The 19,127-nt window shown below is 47.5% G+C and overlaps 1 protein-coding gene across 2 annotated transcripts in view; it reads left to right on the forward strand.

Annotated features, from left to right (window-relative positions):
• Positions 1-19,101, forward strand: part of DNTT (DNA nucleotidylexotransferase) — a 30,593-nt gene extending 11,492 nt beyond the window's left edge. Inside the window, exons 2-11 of one of the 2 annotated variants that reach the window (XM_019458969.2) lie at positions 146-317; positions 1,258-1,383; positions 2,880-3,050; positions 3,359-3,430; positions 4,621-4,744; positions 6,593-6,725; positions 7,783-7,891; positions 12,294-12,539; positions 16,712-16,795; positions 18,684-19,101. In XM_019458969.2, coding sequence (XP_019314514.2) covers positions 146-317; positions 1,258-1,383; positions 2,880-3,050; positions 3,359-3,430; positions 4,621-4,744; positions 6,593-6,725; positions 7,783-7,891; positions 12,294-12,539; positions 16,712-16,795; positions 18,684-18,770 — 1,324 coding nt within the window. In that variant the 3' untranslated portion in view covers positions 18,771-19,101. The remainder of the gene's footprint in view (positions 1-145; positions 318-1,257; positions 1,384-2,879; positions 3,051-3,358; positions 3,431-4,620; positions 4,745-6,592; positions 6,726-7,782; positions 7,892-12,293; positions 12,540-16,711; positions 16,796-18,683) is intronic. The other variant, XM_019458970.2, reaches the window with a different exon arrangement.
• The last annotated feature ends 26 nt before the right edge of the window (positions 19,102-19,127 follow it).

The following is a 19,127-nucleotide window of genomic DNA, read 5'->3' on the forward strand; positions in this document are numbered from 1 at the left end:
GGAGACCTAAATTGTCTGTGCCTATGGTCAGGTCTAGTATGCATCTTTCTTCAACAGATGGGATGTTCTGAACACCTCAAGGTAAGAGGAGCCCTTCTCCTTTTGAAATCCCCCTCAGCTGATAGCTTTTTCTTGCATCCTGCAGTGATTCCGTCACCCACATTGTAGCAGAAAACAACTCTGGCTCAGATGTCCTAGAGTGGCTGCAGGTACAGAATGTAAAAGCCAGCTCACAGCTAGAGCTCCTGGACATCTCCTGGCTGATAGAATCCATGGGAGCAGGAAAACCAGTAGAGGTGACAGGAAAACACCAGCTTGTAAGTGTTACGGTTGATCCTCTTTGCCCTTTTCTTGACGATTAGGAACATGGGCTATAGAATCAACAGACCTGAGCTTAACCCCCAGGCGGTCTGCCTTCTCCCTGTGTGATCTTGGGAAAGTCACTCGGGTTTTCTGAGCTTCAGTTTCCTCCTCTACGTTATAAGACAGCAAAAGAAACTACCTCACAAGATGGTTAGGGAATTAGAGTAACATACGTGTAAAGCACTTACCACAGAGCCTGATCTATGACAGGCAGCTGATAAATGGTAGCTGCTTTTATGAACAACACTATGCGCAAATATTTCAAAATGTGGAAGCCTTGATGTTCTGGTAACCAGAAAAGTAGAGGCTTCCTATTTTTTTTTTTCTGACTGTCATCATTCATAAAGAAAAACTGATGAAAATTAATCTCTTAATTCCAAGTCCTTCACCATTAATGCTAGAACCCGCGGGAAGAAGGTTCAGACCATGAGTACATAAGTGCGTGGAAAAGGAAAATGGTACTTAATTGATGGCTCTTTGCACGTTTGTTTTTCTCATTGCAAAAATAACACATGTTGGGGCGCCTGGGTTGGCTCGGTCGGTTAAGCCTCCAACTCTTGATTTCGGCTCAGGTCATGATCTCACAGTTTGTGGGATGGAGCCCCGTGTCGGGCTGTGCACTGACAGTATAGCACTTTCTTGGGATTCTCTCTCTCCCTCTCTCTGCCCCTCCCCAGCTCAAAACAAACAAATAAACTTTAAAAAATACAATACATGTAAACCGTAGCAAATGCAAATATCAGAGATGTGTGTAACATAAAATCTGACTCTCCTATAATTTTATCCTCTTCAGGGACAATTGCCATCAAACTGCCTCCAATTTTTCTCCTTCATAATATCTATGATTATGACTATTGATTGCTATTAAAAACGGATGCTTCTGCATTTGTTTAGGTGAGAAGAGATTATTCAGCTAGCCCAAACCCAGAGCTCCAGAAGACTCCGCCACTTGTAAAAAAGATCCCTCTGTATGCATGTCAGAGAAGAACCACTTTAAACAACTTTAACCACGTATTCACGGTAAGGGGCTCTACAACAACCCCTAGAGCAAATGAAGGGCTTGTAGCGTCTTTCCATGGATCTGCAAATTCTTTTTTTTTTTTTTAATTTTTTTTTAACGTTTATTCATTTTAGAGACAGAGAGAGAGCATGAATGGGGGAAGGTCAGAGAGAGAGGGAGAGACGCAGCATCTGAAACAGGCTTCAGGCTCTGAGCTGTCAGCACAGAGCCCGACTCGGGGCTCGAATTCACAGATCGCGAGATCGTGACCTGAGCCGAAGTCGGTCACCCAACCGACTGAGCCACCCAGGCGCCCCCATGGATCTGCAAATTCAATTGTGTAATTTTCTGAATATCTAGGAAAATTACCCCCCACATTCACTCACTCCCCCCCACCCCCGGCCTGATCTCTGGTTCTTATTTCAGTCCAGAATGGATCTACTTCTGTTGTAGACATGGACAAATACAATCAGAAATATATTTGTATTGTTTAGAGATGGTAAATTACTATTTGATGAGAATTGTCACTTTGGGGCACAACACTTGTGAAAGGCAAATATTTGGAAAAACCAAATACTGTAATTAGTCCAAAACACAGTAAGAGCAAGTTACAAAGAAACAGCACTAATGCATAAACAGCCTTTGCTGGGTAACCAGGCAAGTGAGAGACAGCAGGCCTGGATTCTCACCTCTCTGATCTTAACTAGCTCGGGCAAGTCAGTTCCTCTCTCTGAGCCTCGGTTTTCTCACCCGTTCAACTAGAAATTAGCCAGATTGTCTCCAAAGCCCCACCCAGGCCTGAAGTTTGGCAGTTGCGTTTCAAATGACCCTCACAGGTCCACAGCTGCTCGTTCTCCAGCCTAGAGAAAGTAGTCAGGTTGTTAAAACATGTGGTAGTGTATCAACTACAAAACTTCTCATTTCGAGACCTCCAGCCCCACATCTGCCAGGAAGAACAGGAAACTGCAGTACTGGGCACGGAAGCATGATGCCACACAGCTGTAGCTACTTCCTCCTCTGCTAGAAATGCAAATGTGCCCTACCTGAAACAACCCGCCTTGGGTCCGTGTCCTGTGATCACGCCCCTTTGTTGCCATGTTAAGTGCTGACTGTGTTTTACATACAAGCCGAGAGATGAAGGTGCCCAGTGATCCAGGCAGAACCCTGGACACACGCTGGTGGGGAAGCCTGCAAGGAAAGAGGGCAGGGTCATGCTGAGCAATGACGAGTGGGGGTGCAGTGAGCATGCGATCAGGTTTTGGTTGAATCGCTCCTGAATATCTAATGGCAGCAAACTCAAAGTCTCCTTACGAAGCACTCTGTGACCCGTCTTTTCAGTTCAGCTCCTCTCATAGCAAGGGAGGGGTGCAAAGACATGGGAGACCCCATCCCACCCTTTGAGGAGACTGTCAGGAGGTATTTCAACACTCAAGAAGAGCAACAGGTGTTTGCAAGTGACTACTAGCTCAGGGGCTCGGAACAGGCCGTGTTTGGCTCACCTGGTTTTGTTCTTCAGGACGCCTTCGAGGTGCTGGCTGAAAACTATGAGTTTAAAGAAAATGAAGTCTCCTCTGCGACATTTATGAGAGCAGCTTCTGTGCTTAAATCTCTGCCATTCACAATCATCAGTATGAAGGACACAGAAGGAATTCCCTGCCTGGGGGACAAAGTGAAGTGTGTCATAGAGGTAAGGGTGAAATGTGATTTGTCCTGCTTCCTAATAGGAGGCAGGAGGGGGAAGGGAATGCAGTTAATATACAGATGTGGGATAGACAGACAGACAGATAGATAGATGTTATATAATGTCTATGGAAGGGGCAGGGAGACGGGAGAGAGAGAATCTCAAGCAGGCTCCGCACTACCAGTGCAGAGCCCGATGTGGGGCTCCGTCCCACAAACTGTGAGATCGTGATCTGAGCTGAAATCAAGAGTCGGGTGCTTAACAGACGGAGCCACGTCAAGTGCCCCTAACAATTTTTTCAACTATCCATGCAGGAAATTATTGAAGATGGAGAAAGTTCTGAAGTTAAAGCTGTGTTAAATGATGAACGATATCAGTCCTTCAAAGTAAGTAATTTTACAGGTGTTGGCTGAAAATGGTTTTTCAGTTAACCCCATTACTTAATGTAGGTGGTTTGTCAGCTTGGGCTGCCATAACAAAATGCCACAGACTGGGTGAGTTAAACAACAAATATTTATTTTCTTACAGTTCTGGAGACTGGAAGTTCGAGATCAGGGTGCCAGCATGGTCGGGTTGTGGTTAGGGCTCTCTTCCTGGCACCTTTTCAATGTGCCTTCACATGACGCACAGAGAGAGAGTGCAACTCCCATGGTGCCTCTTCTTAGTAAGGCACAAACCCCATCATGAGGGCCCTACAGTCATGACCTCATCTAAACCTAATTCCCTCCAAAAGCCTCATCTCCAAACACCATCACAGTGGGGGTTAGGGCTTCAACATATGAGTGGAAGGGGGCACGATGAGTCCATAATAGTGGTCTAGGAAGCAGATGCCAAAATAAATACGGGTGCATGAGCGTATTGCCATGCTGTGGTGAGATCTTCTAGGATCTTCTAGGATCTGTCACTCATGGGCACAAATAGCACTGGGACACTGGGAGCATGGGACAAAACAAACCTGCTCTTAAGGAGCAAACCTGTGTTGGAAGCTCCCCACTGTGTCCTTCTCTACTTCGAAGCAGGGCTTGGTTCCCCCCAGTGTTCCCCACCTTGGAGTTCAGGGTGGCAGAGATTTCTGCCCGTCCCTTTGGTTCCGGAGTGATGCAAAGGCCTAAAAGCTGGTTGTGGGCAGGAGCCCAGGCTTGGAGGGCAGACAGCCTGGATTTGAGTTTGGGCTGTGCCGCTTACCAGCTGAGTGACAGCAGAGAATTCATACAACCTACATGAGCATCCCTCTTAAAACCGCAGAGCATGAGTGTGCGTAAGGGACCCCTGGCCAAGGGGAGTGCCTGGTAGGGAAAGCTGTGGTCACACGTGGACGGAACAGGCAAAGGGTGGTCAGATTACACGGAAGCCTATGCAGATGCCAGCCACTGTAATACCATAGGTCAGGAAAGGACCCCCCTGAAACAAAAAGCTCTGTAAAAAGTTACCATCACCCACCCACTTGTCATATTCAGGAGAAACTGGGTCAGAAGTATGCTTACACTGTTTTCCTAATCCCTTGACCTTGAAAAGTGTCACTTCATTGTCATAATGGTCATGTCAGAAGCTAAAGGCATGCCTTTCCCTGTTTCAGCTCTTTACTTCTGTGTTTGGAGTGGGATTGAAGACATCTGAGAAATGGTTCAGGATGGGTTTCCGAACTCTGAGTAAAATAAAGTCAGACAAAACCCTGAAGTTCACACAAATGCAGAAAGCAGGTAAATTGTCTCTCCTACGGATCTCCTGATGTTGCCATGGGCTGGCCAGGTTGCGGTAGGGCTCTGAGTTAGCTGAACTTCAAGTCCAGTCTCAGTGAGCTGGGTACCTTGTTCGTCCTCTTTTTTGCACTATGGTTAAAAGCACAAGCTTTTGGAATCAGACAGACTTGGATCCAAATCCTGGCTCCAACATTCTGTGGCTGCAAGATCTCGAGCAAGCTTGTTCAAGTCTTTGAGCCTAAGTTACTTCATCTATAAAAGGGAGGTAACACTGGTAGTTAATGAGGAATAAATCAAATAACGTAGGCAAAGTCCTTAGCACCTTGCGTGGCATAAGCAAAGACGCTTTGCATAGCGGCTGTTGTCATTCCTGCATCCAGATGTCAAACAGGGTTGTGCTGTTGATCTACTTCGTACTGAACTGGCTCTAGATGTTTGGGTCCTGACTGTCTCCTGTGGGTGAAAGGAGGAGTGGAGGAGTCATGGGCACGAAAGAGACATGAAGGTTGAGGAGTCAAAAATATTTCAACGAACTAGAGTCATTGCTGGAATAAATGTGGATCTGCTTTAGAAACTGTCAGATACCAGGAAATAGAAGGGAAAGTATGAAAATCTAGACACAGGGCTGACCTACCCGCTCCTGACCGACCAGCCGGAGAAGAGAACACTGTGTTGAGACAGGCAGCTGACAGCCCGGCAGGACCTCCCGCAGGTTGAAGGTGGTGGCTTGGACGCTTCCATTTACGGGGGGCTCTGGTAAAATGAATTTGGCATTAATTGGCATGAATGAAGAAATGCCAATAAGGGGTCAAAAATTGTACACGTTTTAAACATTTATTTTTAACTTGCAATCGAAATACAATATAATTGGGATTCGAAAGAGCAAGACGCATCCAGCAGTGTTGGCTGTAGCCAACTTGCTGTACATGCATCCCTGGTACTTACTTATCTTAGGACTGGAAGCTGATACCTTTTTCCAATCACCTTCTTCCAATTCCCCTTCCGCCCGCACTGGCCTCTGATAACCACAGATCTGATTTCTCTTCTATGAGTTTTTGTCTTTAGATTTCACACATAAGTGACGTCATACAGTATTTGTCTTTCTTGGACGTATTTCACTTCACGTAAAGCCCTCAGGGTCCATCCATGTTGTTGCAAATGGCAGGATATCTTCATTTTAGTGGCTGAATAATCCTCCTATTTCCATGCGCACGTGCACACACACACACACACACACACACACACGCACACACACACTACAATTTCTTTATCCACTGACGGACACAGGTTGTTTCCATGTCTTGGCTATTGTGAATAATGTTGCTATGAACATGGCGGTGTGTATATTCCTTTGACGGTGTTTTCATTTCCTTCAGATGTATTCCCAGAAGCAGGATCGCTGGATCACACAGTAGTTCTATTTTTAATTTTTAGAAGAAGCTCCCTCCTTGGGTCTGTGGGAATAACCAAGTCATTATAGCAAGTCGGCCTGAGCTTCCATCGTAAATCTTTATGCATGATCTGTAAACAATTATAGGGCACAGTTTATGAAGAAGGCTGGTTCTTCAATAAGAAGCTATATTTGAACAGCTTGGTTTCTAGAGGGATATGAAATATAGTCTCTTTCTTAGTCAGGAAATTGTAAGACTCTTACAAGTCAGAAAGCGAAGAGTCATCATTACCATGAAAAATTCACAACCAAGAGAGTAGAGATTTCCCATCTCTGTGGAAACAGTTTGTTGATGCCTGTGGTCATGTTTACTCTATTTGGGGGCAGAATCACCTCCCACAGAGGGCTGGTCATCTCACGTGTCACTCTCTCCATTGACCTGTCCAATGGCCCTTCAGGATTCCTCTATTATGAAGACCTCGTCAGCTGTGTGACCAGGGCAGAAGCAGAGGCAGTCGGTGTGCTGGTTAAAGAGGCCGTCTGGGCGTTTCTGCCTGATGCCTTCGTCACCATGACAGGAGGATTCCGGAGGTAGATAACGAGGGCTGCTTTTGCCTCCCCTGCTCTAACACCTTCAGTGGCTCCCCACCTTCAGAAGTTCAGTTCAGTTTTAAGCACGGCACAAAGGCCTTTGGTGATCTGGTGACAGCCTCTCTCGGTGGCCTCATCTTCTGTAGCTCGGGTTTCCACTTCAGCAACCCCAAATGGCTTGTCTTTCTTTGTACACATGGAGCTATTTCACGCTTCTGTGACTTGCCCAGTCAGACCCTTCCGTGTTTGCACTGGCTTTCCTCAAATTGTCACCTGGCCGACTTTTCCTCATCTTTTATGACTCAGTTCAGGTGCCATGCTCAGCCAGGCACCCCTCCTCAGTGCTACCTGTCAAGTAATTTGTTTGTATGCATGCTTTCCTCACACAGTTTGTAGAAATTAGTCCTCTGTGAGAACCCGGTGCCTGGCACAATGTAGGTGCTCAAGAAATACTGGCTGAGTCGATGAATGAATGAACTCTTCACAGAGATGTGTGCAGTTGTTGGATGTTGAGGCCTCCTTTTCGGAAAGAAATTCCTTCCTTCCCACCCCTTCCTCCAGCTCTCCCTGTGGCCCTCTTACCTGTTAGCTGTTGGCCATCTTGGCAAGCCAAGTTTGAAGTGAGGGAGCAAGCGGGAGAGGAAGATCAAATCTAAAAAAATGCCTTCAGTCAATACCATGATTTGGAGAGCCCTCTCTCGTATTGTGTGCATGCAGCTCTCGGTTCTGGTCACCAGTTCTGATCTGCTTGTCTGTGTGCACATGTGGGGGTGGGTGTGCACATGTGAGTATGCAGAAGAGATCACTTCCTGTGTTATTTTCACCCACACATATAATCATATACGTACTATGTGTGACTTTTTCTATGTCATAAATTTATCTTGCAAGGAGTAGAGTTGTCCCATCAAGGATATTTTGTTTAAAAAAAAAATATCACGAGCATTTTGTGTTGCAAACGTTGAGCACAGGGCATAGAAACAAAAGTGAGTTGTAAAAATTGAGAGCTAAAAATCTAATTGATTTCCATTCTATACTTTTTTTTTTTTTTTTTGGTCAGGGGTAAGAAGATTGGGCACGATGTTGATTTTTTAATTACCAGCCCCGGATCAACAGACGAAGAAGAGGAAGAACTTTTACCTAAAGTGATAAACTTATGGCAAAGGAAGGTAAGAAGAAGGATCACAGGTAGATGTTTGGACACCCAAACATTACATTAATACCGTTGAATTTTGCACACTATGTATCTCGTCTTTGTGTCATGACCATATACTGGATTCTCAGCGATTTGCAACAGCTTACACATGCCACATGACACACGATGATAAGACTTACTCGCCTGGGGTCCTAGAGTCTGTGTTGTGAATATTTATCTTATTTATACACACCTGTCCTGTGTCCAGGGGCCGAGGGCCGTAGGTCTCGGTGTCCGACAGGAGGAAGTGTTACCGCCCCTAAATGAATGGGGCGCGTGTGCCCTACAGACCTGGGAGGTGTGAGATGGGTGGTAGCAGGCTGAGGGGTGGGGCGGGACCACGGGGACTGGGATATTATCAGCCAGGAGATGTCGCTGCTGCCTTGAACTCTCTGCGGGTCAACAACCACCTTGACTTTGTGCTGAGATGGGAAGAAGGAAACCAACGAGGACCAGCTGGGCTCAGAAGCCCCCACCCACTGCGGAGATCAGATTCGCCTCGGGCTACCTATTGCCCAGCAGAGGAAGCTGCCAGAGCTGCCTGCAGGGCCCCGACCCGCGCCCCACTCCAGGAAGAGCTCCACTTCCCAAAGGGCCCAGAGGGAGCCACCCCAGGGACCTGTGGGCCTGGCCGGCGAGGATGCTGGGGCTAGTGTTTTTCTGGCACAGCTTCATCCTTCCTGAGTGATCTAGCCTCTGCTGCCCGTGGGCCAACCTTCATGATACGCCAGAGGGAAAGAAACCTCAGATAAAGTGAAAATGAGATCGGGGAACACACGATCCTGGAGCCAGGGGCACCAGAAGTGCGGACCCAACATTGGAACCAGATCCACATTCACCTGTGAGGCCATCCCAAGCCCCCTCTGTCCTTCTCAGGAGGGTGGACCCCGGGACTGCCAGGGGCCCTGAGAGTGAACCTCATTGGCCAAGCCAAGGGAAGGCAGGACAGGGAAGAGTCAGCCCCACCTACACGGGCCCCTCGGCTCGGCTCAAGCAGGAAAGGTAGATGGTTCTCACGGATAGACAGCACAATTCATGGGCCTGCTAGCCAAGGCTGGGGTGGGGACAGCAAGACCTGGGGCCCTGTGAGGGTGGGCCTGTTTGACCTTGGTGTTTAGGCACCGCGCTCCCCAGGCTCCAAGACTGTTCCAGACTAAGATGGAGATGGTGGTGTGGGACACGGAGACAAAGACCCTTCTTTCCTTTCCTCTTTCCTCAGTTTGAGGAAACCAGACCTCTGGCCTCCAAGCAGAGAGATGGGCAGGCACGGGTGGAGGCGGACATTAAGCCCTGGGGGGTTTTATATGGGACTTTAAAAGCACAACCCTGCAGCTTACTGGCTGCATGACCTGGGCCGCTTTGCTTAATCTTTCCTCGTCTATAAAACAGGGATAGCAAGGCTGTCTCGCTTCATTAACGGAGAGGATTAACTGAGAGAATTAGATAAAGCACTTGATGCTGTGCCCGGTAATGGTAAACGCTTAATAACCAGTGGCCATCGGTGTGATGGCTCCTGCATAAGTACTCACAGAGCTCTGCCGGAAAGCCGGGCCCCGTGCCAGGTGAGGGCACCCAGGAGCCAGCAGGTGCACCTGCTCCTCTTGCGGACAAACAGGACCTCAGGGAGGAGACACAGAGTGGCAGTTGGGTGTCCCAGCTCTGCCTGAACCCCTGCAGCCCCGGACCTGCCCCCACAACCTTGGCTGTGAAGTCCTCGTGGGTAACTTCCGTTTCTACCTCGCTCCTCAGCCCTGACATTCTTACCAGAGCTCGCATTTTCCAGATTATACAGATGATATCCCACGCAGGACAGGCATGAGCACACTCACACAGCACGCACGTGTTACGTGAGCACGACAAACGGCCCGTAGGCGTCGGTTTGAGCCGCCCATCCAGTGAACTAAACGTGAGCCTTGGAGAAGACCCCTTGGTCGGTGGAAAGAAAAGGAGGAAAGGGAGCTTGGAAATACTGATCTTTGGTGGAGGTCCCCATCTCGAAGACTCCTGCCAGCCTGAATTCTTCCTGGTCACCACAGCTCAACCCAAAGAGGGGAGGGCTCACTGGAGTGGGGTTCACCCCTGGACTAGGGTGGGGTTGACCCCTGGTGGGTGGGACCTTGCTCGGGGCCACTCACTGTTCACCAGGCTACATCCTCAGTTCCTGGAAGGCTGACAGACTGAAAGTATTAATACTTTAGAAGAGAGAACATATTCACTCCCACTGCAAAACAGACTTGACTTTGAATAGGGGATGTGGAGTCTTCCGAGAAGGGATTGGAGGAAATTGAAACAGAAGCGTGGATGGATCCTGGCTGTCAGAAAGGGAGAGGGCCTCACCCTCCAGCCTTGCCACCCTCCCTCTCTGTTGGGGGAGCCTAATACTAAACGTGGGGTGATGGTGCCTCCTTCTTTGTGAGAGGCAAAGCCGAGGGCTAAGCACTTCTCTCCCACCCCGTGTCATGTACCTGAGAGTCAAGTGCTCAGTCCCCGGGGGAGGAAGGGAGGGAGGAACAGGGGAAGATCCTCCCTCCTGGTCAAGAGGAGTCCCTTCGTTTCCAGTAAGAAGAAAAGAACATGCTGATAGGAAGTTTAGTCAGCTTGTGCTTATCGATGGCAGAGCCCAAAACTTTGAAGGAGTTTTCAAAGAAGAGAGAAGTCACTCAAAGGGAAATGGGGACCAACAAGGAAAGAAACGGGAGAAGACAGAGATGTCCCACAAACAGCCCAGGCCAGACGGCAGGAGGCAGAGTATCAGGGGTTGTGTGGGTTGTGTGTGTGCGTTGAGAACTGTGCCCCTGCTGCAGAAGGTGTCTGAATAGGCAGACAGGAGCTTTTTATTCAAGGCATGCATTCCCAAACACCTCGCAAGATCCAAAGCAAAACCCTACAAAATGGCCCATTGTCTATGACCAGCCAATGTCACCACCATGTGGCGATAGGGTAAACACAGCTTTTTAGGAAGACAGCTTTGTGGATTTTGGAGGGAGGTGGGTGTTATTGCAGATTTAACTTCAGGGAAAGACTTGTTAATATTTTAATAGCTCACTTTTCAAAGGTACATGATTCAAGTTTACAAGGAAGTCTGCTACGTTGTACTCATTTTTGTAAGTTTCATTAAAAAGCAGAATTGTTTTCTTGAGCTGGTTATTAGACTATTCTATAGCAATACTTGACCTCTCACCAAAAGGGTCTTCTCGACATCAGTGCTCCCCTCCCCCCCTTCAGAAGGTGTGTGTTTTCCTAATACCTTTCCTGGGGGGGGGGGGGGTGCTGAAGGGCTAGAGTTCCCTCTTTTGAGATCAGCAAAAGGAAAAGTTATCAAAGTCCGGTTGAATTGAACAATATCTCCCGGAGGGCTACGGAGGGAATGCAGAGCATTCCTAATAACAAAATTAACTGAACCAAAGTGCTCAGAGTGTGGTCCCTGGACCAGCAGCATCAGCATCTCCCGGGAACTTGCTAGAAATGCAAATCCTCACCCTTTCTCCTTCCACTGAATCACTCTGGGGAGAGGCCCCCACAAACTGCTGTGACAAACTTTCCAAATGCTTCTGATGATAAAGTTGGAGACCGGCTGACCTGAGGAATGTCTGATAATAGATCACCTACCCGCAGAGCTATGACTGAATTATTGTGAGGTTTTTTGCTTTGTTAGTTGTCACTCAAGATTTAGCAGTTGATTACACGTTTCTTTCTCTCCCTGCCCCACATCTGCCCTGTGCTGTGAGGAGTTCCCACGGAGCAGACAAATTGGAGGGTCGCTGAGCACATCTTCGAATCTCTTCTTCTCGTTCTGACTCAGCATCACTGGGGGAGATATGTGTCACTAACTGTATCCCAGTCCCCAAGGCGGACCCAGTGACAATCTTAAAATGCAACCTAGAGGTAGTGACTCGTCCTGCCCAAAAGCGGGGCTGAGCCTCCAGCCACAACCCTTTGGGCCAAATAAACCAGGTCATCTATATAATATAGAGGGACACTGACTCAGAGCAGTGTCCCTGCATAAAAACAGCATAAAACTGCATAAAACAGCAGGGCTTTTGTTCATGATTGATTTGTTCTCAAAGCGGTGAGGCAAGTTTCTGAGCCCTGACTTGTGATTCGGAAGTAAGGAGAAGGATTCTCGGGCAGCTTTGCCATGAAGTGGCCTTGGCCTCTCTAACTGCTAAGTTCCTCTGCTACATAGGCTAATACACCCACTTCCTGGCTTCCTCTCCCAGGGTTACCAGGTGGGCTTGCATGGCAAGGGCACAACATGCCCACCTTGTGCTCAAATCTGTAAAGCTTCTGCTAAGAGCAGTCATTAACAGCCCAGTATCAAATTGCAGACCCTGTCCACCGGGGACTCTTCCTGATGTCTTTCTGTTTGCTTTCAGGAATTACTTTTATACTACGACCTTGTGGAGTCGACATTTGAAAAGCTAAAGTTGCCTAGCAGGAAGGTGGATGCTTTAGATCATTTTCAAAAGTGCTTTCTGATTTTAAAATTGCACCATCAGAGAGTGGACAGTGGCAAGTGTAGCCAGCAGGAAGGGAAGACCTGGAAGGCCATCCGTGTGGACCTGGTCATGTGCCCCTACGAGCGCCGTGCCTTTGCCCTGCTGGGCTGGACTGGCTCGCGGGTAAGTGCTACACAGATCCAAAAGAAGTAGGCTGGGTCCACCGGGGCCCAGGAGAGAGACAATGGCAGTGGGACCAGGGAGACAGGGAGGAGTGCCCAGAAACCTCCAAATCTGGGCATTCTACCTGCACGAGGTCAGTGACACAGATTAATTTAGAGCAGTTGTTATTCTCAGTGTGGTCCCAGGCTGGCAGCATCAGATCACCTGGGGGCAGGTTAAACACACAAACTCTCCACCCACCCCCTCAAGACCTCCTGAATCAGAAACTCCGGGGGTGGAGCCCAGCAATCTGCTTTCGAAAAAGCCTGGCAGGTATTTCAGGCAGGCATTTCGGATGTAGCTGGAGAGGGAGGACCACTGAAGCAGAGAAAGCAGCAAGGTGGCTGAGGACACAGGTTTGGCTTTTCCGGGACCTGTCATGGGCCTCTGTTCTGCGCCTCATTGGCTGGGGGTCTCAGAGCTCCCTATGCCCTTGAAGACTTAGCTTTCCCGCCAAGGAAGTGAGGGCAAGGACTCTGTCACCTCCCTGGGCTGCAGGGGTGGGTGAGATGAAGCCGGCAAAGCCCCCAGTGCCACGCCGGCACGTGATGGGTGCTGGCCAAGAGGCGGTTCTCCCTCCCCTCCAGTCACATTCACAGCGAGGGTGCCCAGGATTCGAATCTCATTAGCACGAGCTTCCCCCCACCACCCCCGGTGTAGTAAGCACTGCCCGCTTTCATCAGTGTCCCCAGGCAGCTAGCTGTTGGCTTGAGTCTTTAGCTGTTACTTGACTCTTTAGAGGGTTTTATATAGATGAACGACATGACACAAATTAGTTGTCCTCAACCTTGAGTTAAATGTCTGGTGTCTTTGCTTGAGGCTGCAACTATTTCAGCAGAGGGTCTCGGCCCTAGAATTCCTCACCCTCATCAAAAAATGTTGGCTGACATTTTTCATTCATAAAAGTTGGAAAACCTGATGAAACAATCTATCATAAATGCAGCTTGTTTGACAGACGAGAATCTTTGGGAGCGCAGAGTCTGATGAGACCGGGGAGAGTTCCAAAAACAAGTCCGAAGTTATACAAGATCGGGCCAGTTAGGTATCACTGGCAGAAACGGTGGCCTTTTACCCATTTTGTTTGAAGACAGGCATGTTTTCAGCACATTTTAGTCTCTTCTCTCGGAGTTCTTGGAAATTGCTTCTATGGGTTCTGCAGGCGCTGATAGAACACTCAGCGTTTTGCTGACTGACTTTAAACTAGTTCACCTCTTTGAGCCCCCACCGCCCCATCTCTATTGTGGATAATAGTGGTGCCCACCTCTTATTGTTGCCATTTGGGTTAAAGGAGAGGCTGCGTGCTCAGCATGTGGTAGCTACTTGTGTGACTATCTTCACGCCCTACCTATGCAACCACTGAATATGGTGTGTTTTGTCTCCAGGGGGATACCTGTTGGTGGGTGACCAGGATTAGATTTAGTCTAAAGTTTTGTAGGTGAAAAATTCGACTTCACCTTTTTACCCAAATATTTCAGGGCCCGGGAAGTGTTCTCAAGACAATTCAAGTCATCTATTAATCTCACCTCAATTTGGGGCCTACATTCCCCTATAGGAAATGGTGCCCTCTAGAGTTCTGCAGTGCACAACTTGCACAACTGTATGCAGCAGCCGTTGGCCAACTTCTGAGGTCGATTGTGACCGATGATACAGTCAGACTGTAGTACCAATGCCCCTGCCCAGTGTTCGGCTTCCTTCATTTGAAACATAAGACATCATCCTTGTCATGTCTATTTCGCAGGGTCATTGTGAGAAACTAAAGAGGATTTAAAGCAGAAGGCTTTTAAACTGTCTTGGGTAAAGTGCCTGAGTCTGGGTCCCAGCTCTATCATAGGTTGTGTGGCCTCGGGTGAATGACTTAGGCTCTCTGGGCATCCTTTCTTCACCTGAAAAATGGACTAACAACAGCCCCACCTCACAGGATTGTAATGGGCATTAAATGAGACAATGCCTTCATCTCAGCACAACTTCGAGTACAACTATGTACATAAAACTGTTCTCCTTGAGGGGTGCCCGGGTGGCTCAGTCGGTTAAGCGTCTGACTTCGGCTTAGGTCATGATCTCACAGTTCATGGGTTTGAGCCCCGCATCGGGCTCTGTGCTGACAGCTCAGAGCCTGGAGCCTGCTTCGGATTCTGTCTCTCTCTGCTCCTTCCCTAGTCGTGCTTCCCCCTCCTCAAAAATAAACACCAAAAAAATTTAAAAATTAAAAAAATATAAACATTTTAAAAAGTCTAATAAAAACAACTGTTTATTTTGAGGTAATTAAAGAGTCTTTTAGACTCTTCCAGAAGCTGTTAAATGTCAGCGGTAATAGAGCAGATCAAAAAATTAATATAAAGCAAGAAGTGAGCCCAGTGCCTGCACAAGGTGAGCTCTACGTAAATATTAAGAAGGATGTCGTTGCCTGTTTCTGGCCTTGCCTGGTACAGCTGATCGATCCCCCTATAACATAAGTCAGATCAGGTCCCTCCGCAGCTCAAAACCTTGCAGAGACTCCCCCATTGAACTCAGAGTAAACGTGGGGTCCTGCCTGGCTCATGAGACCCTGCTCGATCTTCCCACCTCCTTATCCCTCTGAACTCCTCTCCTACTGCTTTCTCCCTAAACAGGCCAGGCTCGCTCCATGCTAAGGCTGTGTTCTAGCTGTTCGTCTGCCTGGACGGCTCTCCCCCCAGAGTCCACTTGGCTGACACCCGGTCCAATTCCTTGCTCAAACCCCTACCTTCTCAATGAGGCCTGCTCTGTATACAACAGTTACCTTTCCTCATACCGTACCGTTTATTTATTCCATTATTGTGCCTTGTCTGTGTCCCCTGCTGGAAGGCAAGCCCCACCAGGGCAGACATGTTCACTGTTGTATCCCAAGCACACAGGACACACACGGCACACAGTAGGTGCTCAGTAAATACTTGAGTAAATATTGTTACTCTCCAAATAAAAGACATCATTATCATTTCTTGCAGTCTATGGGGAAACGTTCTCAGGTTTCAGCAGAGGAGTCCAGGAATATATCTTTCACCACATAGAGCTGGGGAGCCAAGGGCAGCCTCTCACTGCCCCCCTCATCCCCATCCTCTCCAGCCTTTCCCAACACCCTGGGAGCAGCCATCGCTCTAAGTGCTGGGGAGTAGGGTGGGAAGAGAATGTCCCAGGGCTGGCAGGAGGCATAGTGCCAAGCGACGCTCCCATATTTTCACAGTCCAACAGCTACTGCACCCAGAACCTGCTACACCCCGATTTGTCCACAACCCTGGCTCCCCCTCTGCCACATTAATAAAACTTCTGTTTGGAGAGCCTGTTTTCTTACACAGCGGACCGTGGTGGGAGGGGTCCCAGCCTCAGCCGGCTTTCCGAAACTAGGAAACGGCTCCTCGCCGCTAGAGGGCGCGATTATCCCATACTTTCCTCCGCGTCTCACGAGGAAAGATCAACGTTTCTAGATCTGTGCTTCACCTCAACAGCAGCTTTATTCACTGTCCTCTATCTTAGCCTTCAGTTTTCACCCCCTGCAGCCTCAGAGCCCACCCTCGATCATAGGACATGCTATTCTGGGACAGGTGGCTCAAACCGTGAGTTTTACAGACTCTCATCCAAGAGGCTGTTAGAGCCAGAAGGGACCCTACTTCTTACGTACGGACTTTCTTCATCCTCCTGTCTGACCAGTCAAGATTCAGAGAAACGGGGTGGCTTGCCAAAAGAGGCACAAATAGGGACAAAATCCAGGCTGGAGTTTGGGTCTCTTGACTCCTCAGCTTCTTTTGGCATAATGATACTCCAAATAAAAAAACTATTATTTATCCAGCATTTGCTTTGGGACCAGGTATTATCCTGGACACAATCCTCACAGCATTTATTTATTCACTCAACAAACACTTGCTGTCCATCTTCTGTGTGCCAGGCACTATTAGAGAAGGGAATATGGTTATGAACCAAGCCAGCCAGGCTCCTGTTTTCAAGGAGCTTGCATTCTAATGTGCCGTCACAGAGCTTTGCCCTCGGAGAGAAAATTGCTTTCAGAACGTTCACTGGAGGTAAATAGGTGTTTCATTATAGGGACTTAGATATCTCTAAACGCGTAATACTGAAGACATTCTAAACTTACTAGTAATTTATTTTAATTATATCTCGTCCAGCAGTTTGAGAGAGACCTCCGGCGGTATGCCACGCATGAGCGGAAGATGATCCTGGATAACCATGCTTTATACGACAAGACCAAGGTAGAGTTGTCTCCCCAAGATGGGCTGCTCTGATCCTCATCCCTATGGCTGGCTCCCTGAGCACTTTTCCTGAACTGATGTCTGCCCTGAGTGTCCTGTTCCCACAGATCACAGTTGAGGGCAGCTGGAAAGATCCTGATGGGAGCACGGTCCCCACCTGGCCCAGAATATACCTCAAGGGCTTTGGGCTCCAAGATGATGAGCTTGTTGGGTCTTTAGAACCAGTCCAGCGTGAACATTAATTGTGTTTGATATATCTTTGGTATTTGGAGTGAATAAGTCCAAAGAAAACCAAGGATTCCCCAAATTACAAAAACCATTTAAGGGGTACATATCAAGTACCCCTAAAATGCGTGGGCAGTTGCATTTTGAGTGACCACTTGGGTCATTAATGAGAGCCTACTGCAAGAGGGAGAGCCACAGAACTGCCCTGAGATGTAGATGAGCGGTCAGTGAGGCTCCCTCACCAGCTGTGTAACTCACTTGGTGTGCTGCACTTGGCACTGGTCAGGATCCAAATTCGTGCCTCGGCAAAAGGATAAATTACTGCATGAATTATGAGGAGTTAAATATTCATCTGTTAAATCTACATGCCAAGGTCTGCTGTTCTCCCAGGGGTCAAGGACATTAAACTAAGCTCTGAGGGGAATAAGACATAAAATAACCAGAAGTTATCTTTACCCTCTAAGAGCTCACAGCCTAAATGCGCTGTATTTGGTTAGAGCTGTCTCAGTTACAGGTGTCAGAAACCCAGTCCAAGGTGGCATAGCAAAAAAAGTATACTTGGCTTATATACTGAAGCATCTGGGGGTAATACTGACTTCAGGTATGTCTGTATCCAGGTGCTGATTGCAGGTTTTCCTCAGTGTTGGTTTCAACCTCAGGCATGGTTTTCCCATGATTCCCATCCATCCAACTTAACAGAGAAGAGCCTCTTTCCTGATAGTTCTAGCAAGAGTCCTAGTTGATGTTCATTGGCCAGGCCTGGGTCATGTGCCCATCCCTTATGGCTCTGATTGGCCAGGTTTTGATCGTGTGGCCCTCCTTGGAGATGGAATTAGCCCCACCTGATCCTCACAGACTGAGAGTAGGGAAGGGTGGTTTCTCAAAGGAAAATCAAGGTACTGCTGTCAGAGGAAAGGGCCATAGATGTCAAGCATGTGAGTGGAGGCAGAGTCACATAACACAGCGTAGGAATGCTTACAAATTAACACATACTAAATAGTTTAACATAACTGAGTGCGTCTTAAGGGTCCAACACTGTGCTATAGGCAAGAAGGGGATGAGGGAGAAGTGGTGCTTGGTCTAAAAGAGATCATGGGGTGGGGGCGGGCAGGTGAGGAAGGTCAGAAGGAGAACCCAACATATACAAGTATCCTATAATTGCCTCTTGTTACCTGGAGCAGGAGTACATAATTCTGGCTGCCCATGAGACTTACCCAGAGCCTTTACAAAGACTGGTGACAGGACCTCTCCTGAGATTCTGATTTCATTGAACTGGGGTGTCGTTCAGGCTTCAAAGTTTTTGGGGGTTTTTGTTGTTGTTAAGTTCCTTTAGGTGGTTCTAATGAACAACTGTGGTTAAGAGCTACAGACCCATTGGAAAAATACCAAATGCCTTTAGCTAAATATGTAAGGCCGTCATAATTTTGTTAATTTATCAGATACCATGTTTTGGGGGCAGGAAAATAATAAAATTACAGAAGCCGGTCAATATTAAAAAAAAAAAAGAAGTCAGTTCAGATGATTTTTTATACTCAGAAGCAGGGAATTATGTTTTGGTAATAACCCACTCTGCCAAGACAATTTACAAAGTAAAACTTTCACTATGTCAGGATCGAGATGTTTAAAAATATCTGAATGCACATATTTCTTTTTATGCTTTCAGAAAATATTTCTCAAAGCAGAAAGTGAAGAAGAAATTTTTGCACATCTGGGATTGGATTACATTGAACCATGGGAAAGAAATGCCTAAAAAAAGTTGTCAACTTTTTTTCAGTTTTTTTTTTCGGGTTAAATAAATTATGCTTCATATTATAGTGAAGATGCCTTAAGAAAATATGAGATTCTTTAAGCCTTATTGAAATGCAGATTGCTTTTAGAAATAGTTTTGGAAACATGATAAGGCACCGCCACCTGGTAATGTGTTAGGGTCTAATAGGCCGTTTGTATGACTGTTGCTTAGATTTCACAATGCATTTTTCCATAGAAATGTTGTAATTCGTGGCTCATTTCCAGCATAGCTTGTCAAAGCCCATAGTGTAGCTGAAATACTATATATTTGCAATAAAAATAGGAGGAATCAAGACGGTGGAGTCTTCTTTTTCACTCA

This window comes from Panthera pardus, unplaced genomic scaffold (assembly GCF_024362965.1).
Source record: "Panthera pardus isolate Hobbes unplaced genomic scaffold, ASM2436296v1 HiC_scaffold_22, whole genome shotgun sequence".
Classification (NCBI taxonomy): Eukaryota; Metazoa; Chordata; class Mammalia; order Carnivora; family Felidae; genus Panthera; species Panthera pardus.